The sequence below is a fragment of the Garra rufa genome, chromosome 13, assembly GCF_049309525.1.
Source record: "Garra rufa chromosome 13, GarRuf1.0, whole genome shotgun sequence".
Lineage (NCBI taxonomy): Eukaryota > Metazoa > Chordata > Actinopteri > Cypriniformes > Cyprinidae > Garra > Garra rufa.
In genome coordinates this window covers 32,108,453-32,121,114 of record NC_133373.1, presented here as the reverse complement: position 1 = coordinate 32,121,114, position 12,662 = coordinate 32,108,453, and the positions used below count along the sequence as shown (strand labels likewise).

The 12,662-nt window shown below is 35.1% G+C and overlaps 1 protein-coding gene across 2 annotated transcripts in view; it reads left to right on the top strand.

The window, feature by feature from the left end:
• ptchd4 (patched domain containing 4) overlaps nucleotides 1–12,284 on the top strand; it is a 35,683-nt gene extending 23,399 nt beyond the window's left edge. For both annotated transcript variants that reach the window (XM_073817106.1, XM_073817105.1), the window contains exon 3: nucleotides 10,621–12,284. In XM_073817106.1, the coding sequence (XP_073673207.1) occupies nucleotides 10,621–12,284 (1,664 nt within the window). The remainder of the gene's footprint in view (nucleotides 1–10,620) is intronic.
• Nucleotides 12,285–12,662: the final 378 nt, after the last annotated feature.

The window sequence follows — 12,662 nt, the reverse complement described above, 5'->3', positions numbered from 1 at the left end:
AATTCTAGAAGATCTGGCTAAGGTGAGGTGCTTTCGGACGAATTAATGAGCGCAGAACGGTCGCTGACAATCCTGAGCTCGCATGTCCGAAAACAACAAGCAAATTTTTAAATAGACGTTATCTTTTTTTTTTTTAACAAACTGCATATTTGTACTATAAACAAGTACATTCTTGCCTGAAAACCTCTTCAATGTCTATGCTATATTGAATTATATATATGTTATATTGATCATTTCCATCACTTGATGAATAAGTACGTTATGCGAAAAAAATTGAATCTGTGCTAAACTCATTTTGCAAAAAAAAGGGTTATTTGTGATAAAAAGAATGACATTAAACTTCATTTTAGCATTTTTTTTTTGTCTAGTGAAGATGGATTGCAGGTGGTTAATGAAAGTATTTGCAGTGTGGTTTTGCCCCTATTTGTCCTCTCTGGTGTATGTTAATGATATAAGATAAAGTATGACAGTGGAGTAAATGTACATTATGTATGTCTGGAAGAGCAATGGGTCACTCACTCATACCACATTCAGGGGCAGTGAGAGTCCCACTGGCCATATTAGACAAGTGCTGGTCTGGTGAAATCATCTTAGACATTGTTGAAATGGTTTTATTTTAAATGCTTCAATAGTCTCTGTCTTCCTTTGTGATGTATAAGCGGCATTCTAGTGCCAGCTCACGGCTTTGTGCTTTCAGTTTTCAATACACTCTATTTGCTGCTGCGCTCCTTAATGTTAGCCGCTGCGTCTGCGGCAAAACGTGTCAGTCTTGTTTCAAGATGTCCTCTTGTGGCCCCGATTTAATTTACACCCTTGAATGGATGGACCCCTTTTTGACAGAGCTTGTTTGAAACAAAATGACCACCATACAGTAGATGCTATTTTAGGAGTAAGCTTTTGCATATTGTTACAAGATGACAGAAATTAAGATGGGGAAAGAATAAAATCGTTTCACAAAGGAAAAGCAAATAAAAGAATAACATAATAGAGGATATTAATAACTGAAAGCATTTATAATGGAGAGAATAAAACAAAGAATATTTGTTTTATATATATTTGTTAAAACACTTGCCAAGTGAGCTACCACAGAGGGCACTTAAACAAGTTTGAGGAGGTATTTGGCAAGATTAAACCTATAAAACAGAAATTTGAAAATATTAAGGTTAGTAAAAGATTAGGGTAATTAAAAACTATTCATCATTTTTCTTTGTAATTAAAAGAACTTCTAAATGATATGTAGTATAATAAGAAACATTTTTTTCTGATTTGGTGTAGATGAAAATAGTCTTGAGCCTCCCTGATGGGGTTGTGGAGAGCATAAGAAAAAAAAAGGCTTGATCTAGGCAGATATGCAGTAGTTAAGTCATGTTTTGTCTCTTTGTCCTGTTTCATTAGCGACCTTTACAACTGAGCACATTTTCTTCCTGCCCTTCACCAGCAGTCTGATGGCACTCCATTTATGTTGTGGTGATTCATTCTCGGCCCACACTGAAGAAATCGCCGTGTCATTCTGGAAAAGAGTTTTATAATACATTTAGGAGTACCAATCCAGTACCTCACATTTGTCCTACATAAGGAAATCCCGCTTGAATCATGTTTAAGTGATCAAAGGTGATGATGTCCAAACTCAGAACAATGGAATGATAATGCCTGAATAAAACATCATCTTTGTGTTTTTGTTGTTCAAATATTTATATTTTTAATATTTAAATAATTAAAATGCCATTAATTAATCATAGGAATGCTATGATAAGCATTTCTCTCAACCCTTTTAAACTGAATTATCACTGCATTGGCACCAAAACAAAGATGTGTTCATTTGAACTCGTATCAACATTTATGAAATATCCCACAAGTGAAACTCATTCTTACAAATGTTAATGAGAAGTAGGGTTGGGCGATATGACCTAAAATTAATATCACGGTATTTTTCATCTTTTGAACGGTGACGTTATAATATCACGGTATTACTTTTTTTTGGTACATTTTGGGAGGAGTAGCCTGTCCTGTCCCTTTAGTATGTGAATAAAGTTAATATTTTTATAATATAATAAGTAAATGGTAGGTATCCTTATCAAAAAGAAACCTAAAGATCTTACTTAACAGTGTACAACAAAACAAAAATTATTTTTTATTGAAATTTAATTTCTGCAATATTTAAAACCTTTAAATAACTGGGGGAAATCAACCCATGGTAACAGTTTAAAAGTAGACCAATTCTTTGGGGAAAAACGCGGACTTGCCAACCCTGCATCCAACACGAGCTGCTGGAGGTAATGTCATTGCACACATGAGTACGACATTTCCGTCCGAGATTTTTGCACGTTTACAAAAAAACGTGCAGTGTCGAGTTTACACACTGCCTCTGAAACTTTTGTCCGTCATAAAAAAATTTGGATCGTGTTTGATTTTCTGCATTTTCGCATCCATAATAAGCATTTTGATAAGGATGGCGAATATGAGAAAACTAAAAACGCATATGAAAATCGGACTCAGTGTACAATGACCTTTAGATTTGAATGATCACGGGTCGAAAGTAAAGAGAGATGACAAGAGACTGGAGGATTTGCTGTAATCTTGTACTCACTGACAAATATCTATTATAAGATGTGCTGCTCCCTTTACACAGAGTGTGCGTTATCGCAAAATCGAAAGTAAAAGTAAACAGCGCGAGCACTCATTTACAGTTTTTTACAGATGCTAGGACACATTTCTCAATACTTAGGTCACTTTTTGCAAAACTCTTCACACAGTGAGCACAACAGAAGTCTATGTGGGCTAAACTGAGGATAAATTATCATTGTTTTGGCACAAAATGCATTCAATAACTACATCTCTCAAATTTCATGAATTCTTTTCTCAGACACAACAACTGCCAAAAATCTTTGTACGTACAGGACATTTTGCACGTGCTTACATACTGTTTTCAAAACTGTTAAACTTATGTTCAAAACAATAACATAATGCAAAACTGAATAAGACAGCAAAATTCAACAGCAATATTTTATTGAAACACATTTCAAATCTAAAAATAGAGAAGACCAAGTAGATTAGCATTACTATTGTATATGTATCAGTGGATGGTGTGTATACAAATTTTTGTATTTTGGAATTACTTAGTGCAAAAAAATAAAAATAAATAAACGACATAAAATATTGACGAATTCTGCATCATGTCTGATTCATTCCAGTAACATATATTGCAGTTATAAACAATATATATTGCAAATATAAACAGAGATGTGTCCTTGTTTTACACAAGAAAACACTGTGTAATGCTACATGTTGTTAGTGTTTTTTAGCTCATTGTTTTGTGGGTGACAAAATGTGTTTGTGGGCTGTCAACCTTTGCTAGTGTTCTGGAAGAATGAGTTTATTTGAGACCTGAATAAAGTGTTTTGGTAGTTGTAGTGCATTTTGAATGTGAAATGAACTGCTTTGCCAAGCTGAAAGTCGGTTAGGAGAATTGTGTGAAGAGTTTTGCAAAAGTGACCTAAGTATTGAGAAATGTGTCCTAGCGTCTGTAAAAAACTGTAAAAGCGATTTCTATACCCTGCATGTTGAAAGTGCGAAAATTCTATACAATATTAGAATATTTGCGGGTGCGCCGATAAGAAAAAAATATGGAGCTCAACTAAATATCGCGCCAATTTTGTGATTGGCTATGTAGTGTGGGGCTCAGGTCGGGTGGGCCAAGCTTCTGACTGGGTGGCCGTGGAGCCGGGCCTGTAAGGAACTATAGAACTAAGAGCATTCTAGAAAAAGCTTTGTGATTGGATGGAAATTTCAAGCATCATGCAAGGACATGTAACTAATATAAATATTGGTTGGACATTTAGGGAGGAGTATGTGGGAGTATTTGGCCGCTATTCGCAGTGAATTTAGTAACGTTAATGATTCTAATAAACTCAGGCCGGTCGTGTTCGTCTCGCGCCCACTCAATTTGCGATCCGCTGTGTAAATCCTTCGGACGGCCGGCCGGGAAAAGTCCCGGTCGTCCCGATTGCTACTCCGCCCCTGGTATAGGCTACAGGCCCGACCTTTCTTCACGATGTTTCACCAGTCGTTTAATGGCCACTCCCCTTTTACCTACCACCTGTAAAGCTGATACGAATATGTTTTACTTTTTTATTTACAACAAGATATATAGTATAAGGACAGGTATTCAGACCACAACTGAACGTTTGAAGAAAATTGAATGCCTTATTATTTAGAATTAGTTATTATTGATGTAAATGCAGCCATTCAAGGCACATAATTAATTTATTACGGTATTGACGGTATTAGAAAATCCATGTCGTGGCACAATGTCACACCGGTGATGACTATGACACCGGTGTACCGCCCACCCCTAATGTGAAGACTGTCAGAGGACTTCTACAGCAGGCCAGTGGCAAAATATTCTTGATTTATATGCAAGGTTAATTAAAAAATAACATGGAAAGTTATGGTTACTTTAGCAGGAAATTATGTGGAGTTCAGTGTGTTTGCATTTACTAGGGTTGTCACTAACAATTATTTTGATAATCAAGTAATTCTGAAGATTAATCAAGTAATTATTTTCAGGTAATGAAAATAGACCTAAGCAAACAATGGCATTTAAAATGACTCAATAGCAATAAGGCAATAATAATTAGTTTAAATAAAGTATCGAAAGCAAATAATCGTTTGGTTTTATTGAACAAAACTGTGAAATACAAATTACTGCAGAGGGCGCTAAAGTCCTGACGATTGTTTTTACACTTTACTGCACCATCTAATCCTTTAATTTTGGCTGAAAAACATTTAATTCAAATGTACACTTAATCTTTCATATTTGGCCATTTCTTTATGACATGCTACAGCCACTGTAAGGAAGCAAACTTACCTTATTTCAAAACAATAACTAGTTATTTCAACATAATAACTCGTTATTTCGAGATATTAAGTTGTCATTTCGACATAGCTTATTTCAACATAATAACTCGTTATATGAGATATTAAGTCGTTATTTTGAGATATTAAGTTATTTCAGCATAACTGATAACTTTGAGATAAGTTGTTATATTGACATAACTAACATAATTATTTCAACATAATATCTCGTTATTTGAAAATAATTACTTATTTTGACATAACTTTTAATTTCAACGACTATTTCAAGATTTTAAGTCGTTATTTCAATATAACTTGTTATTTTGACAACTTGTTATTTCGAGATATTAAGTCATTATTTTGACATAATATCTAGTTATTTCAGGATATTAAGTCATTATTTTAAACATAATATCTCATTATTTCGACGTATCTCGTTATTTCGAGATATTAAGCTGTTATTTCGGCATAACTAGTTATTTCAACATAACATCTCGTTATTTCGAGATAGTAAGTCGTTATTTTAACATATTAAGTCGTTATTTTGAGATATTATATTATTTTAACATAACTGGTAACTTTGAGATATTAAGTTGTTATTTCGAGATATTAAGTTATTTCAACATAACTGGTAACTTTGAAATAATTAGTCGTTATATTGATATAACTCGTTATTTCATCGTTATATCTTGTTATTTGAAAATAATTAGATATTTTGACGTAACTCGTTATTTCAACATGACTTATTTCAAGATTTTAAGTCGTTAATTCAATATAATTTGTTGTTTTGACAACTCGTTATTTCGAGATTTTAAGTCATTATTTCCACACAATATCTTATTTTGAGATTTAAAGTAGTTATTTTGACATAATATCTCGTTATTTTGAGATTTAAAGTAGTTATTTTGACATAATATCTCGTTATTTTGAGATTTAAAGTAGTTATTTTGACATAACTGGTAACTGAGATATTAAGTTATTTCAAGATATTAAGTTATTTCAACATAAATGGTAACTGAGATATTAAGTTATTTCAAGATATTAAGTTATTTCAACATAACTGGTAACTTTGAGATATTAAGTTGTTATTTCGAGATATTAAGTTATTTCAACATAAATGGTAACTGAGATATTAAGTTATTTCAAGATATTAAGTTATTTCAACATAACTGGTAACTTTGAGATATTAAGTTGTTATTTCAAGATATTAAGTTATTTCAACATAAATGGTAACTGAGATATTAAGTTATTTCAAGATATTAAGTTATTTCAACATAACTGGTAACTTTGAGATATTAAGTTGTTATTTCGAGATATTAAGTTATTTCATCGTTATATCTTGTTATTTGAAAATTATTCGTTATTTTGACGTAACTCATTATTTTAACATGACTTATTTCAAGATTTTAAGTCGTTATTGTTATTTTGACATAACTCGTTATTTCGAGATATTAAGTCATTATTTCGACATAATATCTCGTTATATCGAGATATAAAGTAGTCATTTCTACATAATATCTCGTTATTTTGACATATCTCATTATATTGAGATATTAAGTTGTTATTTGGACATAACTAGTTATTTCAACATGTCTCATTATTTGAACAATTTGTTATTTTGACGTAACTCATTATTTCAGCATAATTCATTATTTTGACATATCTCATTATTTCGAGATATTAAGTCGTTATTTCGACAACTCGTTATTTAGAGATATTAACTAATTTTTTAACACAATATCTCGTTATTTCGACATAACTCATTATTTTGACATAACTCGTTATTTCGACATAAGTCTCATTATGTTAAGATTTGTATTTATTTTGATATTAGCCACTACTAGAGGGCAGAATAAGACAGGGAATCAATTAAAGAATGCATTGTGGTTATGTTTTAAAAATACATGTACATTAAAAACAAAGATCAAAGACACAAATATGAAAATACTATTTAAATACTTTTTAATTTCAAAATTGTACACTTATTCAATATGTTATATGCCATTTCTTTGTAATTGTAGAAATTTTTTTTTTTTTTTTTTTTTTTTCCCCAGTGTAATAGTTTTAGTCTATTAACAAAACACACAAATGAAACTTTCCTGATTGGGAATCACTGAACTAAATTAATTATCCTCCATCAGCCAAGAGATTACATTTCCATTTCCATTTAGCAAAGATGAAGTGAAACTTTCTTTATCATGCATTAGCATCTTGCAATTCTTTGTGCATTTTCCAAATAATAAATGGCAGTCACTTCATGAATCTAATTAATCTTCTTAACTGGAGAATGCAAAAGAATTGCTCAAGCAGTAATAGTGTTGTTCATGAGATGGCAGGGTCAGCAACTAATCACAAATTAAATTCTTCATACAATGATTTTGTTGATCTATATCATTTGGCAAGAAGTGACCGTGGTCACGCTTGGATGTGTAAATGTTTCATTTCAACCAAACTTTGTGCTTAGTATTTTAGGTTTTAATTGCCATTTAGCAGCTGCTTTTTATTCCGAACAGCTTCCTGTAATTGCAGGGCCAGCCCTTTCGGAGTAACCCAAGGCTAAGTGACTATCTTAAGTGTGCTTGATGATAAAAGAAAGATTGCAATGCCCTTTCTGTGAGTGTATGTTATTAAACATGCAGTCTTTGTGTTAGCAACCTGGATCTTCGGCCACTGGGTGACCACCAACCCCTCACATGCCCTCCTCATCTCGCAGATGAATTCACACAAGCTAATGGACTTGTTCTTCCTCCTAATAAAGCTAAAAGCAGGGAAAGCCAGTCCATCTGACTCAATACATTGGCGTAATCCTTTATGGTTAATTAGGTTTTTCTCCGTGTCTTGTCAGGTCAATGAAAATTTATGATTTTGTAGAAAGAGGTAAGAGAGTAGTTTTTGTGACATATTCCTGACAGCGACAGAGTGCACAGGGATGAGCCGCGATGTCCTTGATGCTGAGTGAAATATTTAGTGGATGGATGAAGTCAAATGTATTAAAATGTTCAAAGGCTACAGTGTGCACACACACTAGAACTGATGTATGAGCTTGAGTGATCTCAAGGTGGATGCTAGAAGAGTAATTGAATTACTGCTCATCTTACAACTATCATGAAAGGCTTATTATTCCATAACTCACGTTTAGTGGTTGACCATTATGACCGATGACCATGCCAATATCTAGCCAATGACTGAAAAAATGCAGATACACAGTGAGGTCTGAGGGCACTTTGAAAAACAGGATTTTTTTTATGTAAAATCTTAGTCCGATGTTTCTGAAGACTGTTATTTTTTATGTAAAGAAACATAACTTAAAATAAATAAGAAACTTAAAGGGTTAGTTCATGCCACAATTACAATTTTCTTTACAGTTTACTTACCCTCATGTCATCCAACATGTCTTTCTTACTTCAGTTGAAAAGACATTAGGGTTTTTGAAGAAAACATTCCAGGATTTTTCTCCATATAGTGCACTTCAATGGGGAGCAAACGGGTTGAAGGTCCAAATTGCAGTTTCAATGCAACTTCAAAGGGCTCTACGTGATCTCTCTAGCAAAATGATTGGTCATTTCTAAAAAAAAAAATAAAAATAAAAAATGTATACATTTATATGGGTAGTTGACAAATAGCAAGTAAAAATGCTTCTTTTTTTGTAAAAGACCATTTTTGAAGAAGAAATGCATATATTTATTTATATAGGGTGAAGTCTGACCCTAATGTCATCAATTCTTTGTTTTTGTTTTTTTGTTTTTTACTAAACTACCATAAATTTGTCCTATGATGTGACATAGCAAAAATGAAGGGGAAAAAAAACTCTTAATAAAATACAAATAGCATGAGATTGATTTATCTTCATTGTTAGACAAATATTTTCATAGTGAAATTATAATTACCATTTTTCCCCCATGACTTGTTGGACAATTTCAAGACAAACTTTGCTGTCATCTGTTCAAAACTGCTGAAAATTTAATTTTGAACATGTCAAATGAAAAATAAAGTTTAATTTTCATACAAACAATATCAACTTTTTTTTAAAACAAAAATCATTTTTATCAAAAAGTCTCCTTTAATCAGTGTGTTACTGTTGCTCTTTTAAAATGTGTGGCACAGTTAAATATGATTGATATTCAAACTATATTTGTTAAGATGTGAATTATTATTTTTTTAACTATTTGGATGTTCTTTTTAAGGCATCATTTTGATTCTCTTTACTTTCTGCATCGTTCTCTTAGAATCTCCTCTCTTCTGGTGGATCTCTGTTAATCTTCTGTCTATATTTCTGTCCTCTCTCTTCCACTAATTGATCTCCCTTATTTTTTTTTTTGTTTCAAAAACAAAGTATCACATTTTATACTTATTTTCATCACACTTTATAACAGTTTAATTAATATATTTATTGCATTTAAGAACACCGAAAATCATCAAAAAACATCAATAAAACCAAAAAAGTAAAACAACTCTTAATTAATTATATAAAATGCTTCTTAAAGAGACCTTGTCCTCTGGTGTGACAATTTTGTTCTATGGTGTGACAGTACAGGTGTCCCACCGGAGGACATTTTCTGTCACACTAAGGGACATTTCAGCATTGGCTGAATTACAATCAGGATATGGTGTCACACCAGAGGACATGGTTTTCAGAGACAAAATGTAGTTCAAATGCTTTCAGAAATATATAGAAGGAAAAAAATATTGCCATTTACTAAAACAGACACTTGTACAATTACATTTTTATGTTTTTCTTTTTTTAATTTATAATAGTTGTAATTTATTGAACCATGTTTGAAATAGTCACACCGTAGGACAATTTTGACATTTGGCTCAAAAATGTAAAAAAAAATCTAATAACACTGCAGCTTTCATACCAACAGTTCCATGTAGGACAAAGAAATGGTTAACGATTTACAGAATTTTAAATTGCGACAATATTAATTATATTCATTTTTATCTTGTGGGACAGTGAAAATGCCATGTCACGTCAACAACCCATGTACTTTTTAACCACAAATGCTAGTCACATTGGAAAGGTCACACGTGATGTAGGTGGAAGTACCAACCCAGTGGATGTGGAAAAGAAGGACCATTCAAAAGTGTTGTATGTTGAAGAACATATATTTATATGTCTATGTATCAGTTTTCACATGTGTATCCTGGATGTTTTAAATCTTCTGCTAGCAAAAAACGTGACCTTTCCAATGTGATTACGTAATGCGTGAAGTTGTGGATGCAGAGCTAGTGCAAGATGAGCATTTGTGGTTTCTAATTAAAAAAAAAAATTGTTTTGCTAGATAAGACCTTTATTCCTTGGCTGGCATCGTGTAGAGCCCTTTGAAGCAGACGCGTACGTTGAAAAAACGTAATTTCTTTTCAACTGAAGAAAGAAAGACATGAATATCTTTGATGGCATTGGGTTGAGTAAAATATTAGGAAATTTTAACTATGGAGTGAACTCACCCTTTAATTGAAATGCTTAGAATTCACTGAAAAAAACAATGTACAAAAAGTATATTGCCTACTGAAACTTGGCTGTTGTTAGATTTTGGAACTGACAAAGCTAACATTATAATCAGCCAAGTGGGCACAGTTTTCACCCAATGCCGATAATTTGAAAATGAGCAATTATTCTCCCTGGCTGATATATCGGTTTTACACTACTCGTGTTTTATATTTTCGCAGATTATGTTCATGCTGACATTGCACAAGCTGTTTAATCAAGTTTCTCGTGAATTTTCATGCATTGAACTCTAAACTGCCTCTTTTTTTTGTTTTCAGGCCATGGAACAAAGGGTGTGTTTGAACTCCTGGCAGGCTGGAGAAGAACCAGAGAGAGTTTGCCCTTCAAGGAGAGAGTGGCAGATGCTTTCGCCGACGTGATGGTGTGCTACACCATGACCAGCTCGCTCTATATTATCACCTTCGGCATGGGTGCCAGCCCTTTCACCAACATCGAATCTGTGAAGGTTTTCTGCCAGAGCATGTGTGTAGCAATCCTGGTGAACTACTTCTATGTATTCTCATTCTACGGCTCCTGCTTGGTGTTCGCCGGGCAGCTGGAGCAAAACCGCTATCACAGCGTCTTCTGCTGCAAGATCCCGTCAGTGGAGTATCTTGACCGCCAGCCCACTTGGTTCAAGACCATGATGAGTGACGGCCACGATTTGTCAACGCACCACGACAGCGTACCCTACCAGAACCACTTCATTCAGCACTTCCTGAGGGAGCATTACACAGAATGGATTACCAACACCTACGTCAAGCCTTTTGTGGTTATCCTCTACCTGATTTACGCCTCCTTTTCATTCATGGGATGTTTACAAATCAGCGATGGCTCCAACATCATTAATCTGCTAGCTAGTAATTCGCCCAGCGTGTCATTCGCCCTGACCCAACAGAAATACTTCAGCAACTACAGTCCGGTGATTGGGTTTTACATCTACGAACCCATTGAGTATTGGAACTCCACAGTACAGGAGCACCTCAAGACGCTGGGCCAGGGCTTTAATAAGATTTCATGGATCGATAATTACTTTCACTATCTGAGGGTCGTGAATGTCAGTGCGTCAACCAAAAGTGATTTCATTACCATGCTCAAGACTTCATTTCTGAGGAGCCCAGAATATCAACACTTTGTGGACGACATCATCTTCTCCAAAAACGGAGACGAGTATGACATCATCGCGTCCAAGATGTATTTGGTGGCCAGGACGACCGAAAAGACCAGGGAGGAGGTCGTGGAGCTGCTAGAGAGACTAAGACCGCTCTCCCTCATAAACAGCATTAAGTTCATAGTTTTCAACCCTACGTTCGTGTTCATGGACCGCTACAGTTCCTCCATCATCTCCCCCATCTTAACGTCGGGCTTCAGCGTGCTCACCATTCTCATCCTCACCTTCTTCCTGGTCATCAACCCACTGGGGAACTTCTGGTTGATCTTGACCGTCACCTCCGTGGAACTGGGCGTCTTGGGTCTCATGACGCTCTGGAATGTTGACATGGACAGCATCTCTATCCTGTGCCTTATTTATACTCTCAACTTTGCCATGGATCACTGTGCCCCCCACCTCTACACGTTCGTACTGGCCACTGAGCACACGCGGACTCAGTGCATCAAGATCTCTTTAGAGGAGCATGGGGCCGCCATTTTGCAGAACACCTCGTGTTTTGTAATTGGGATAATGCCTCTTCTCTTTGTGCCTTCTAACCTGACCTACACACTGTTCAAGTGCTCCCTTCTCACGGCCGGCTGCACAGTGCTGCACTGTTTCGTCATCCTACCGGTGTTTTTGACATTTTTCCCACCCTCTAAGAAGCGGCACAAGAAAAAGAAACGCGCCAAACGGAAAGAGCGGGAAAGGGAGAGGGAGCGGGAGAGGGAGAGAGAGGAAATCGAGTGCATCGAAGTCAGGGAAAACCCAGACCACGTGACCAATGTTTGATTGAAAGACGTGTGTGAACGTGAGTGGTAAAAAATCAGCTCCTGTCCACTAGGGGGCGACGTCAGGCAGCACTTCACAGGTCCAGAGGTGGCCGAGTCCGGCACTCTCGCCCCTGGGGTGACCCCAGCAATCAACAACAGTGCTGTCCAGAGTTAAAACCCCCTTCATTTCTTGTGAACCCTTCGTCCAGTGTATAACATCTGCAGCTGCTAGCTTACGTAAGCCATCAAATTGAAAGGTTTGCGCGAGAATGTTATCTGTATACACAAACTAATACAAAAGACGTAAACAGAAAACGTCAGCATGAATTGAAGCAGGTGGTTTCCTGCTTGTTTTAGATCTCCAGAGGTATTCCCAAGGGTATTCATGTATGTTTTG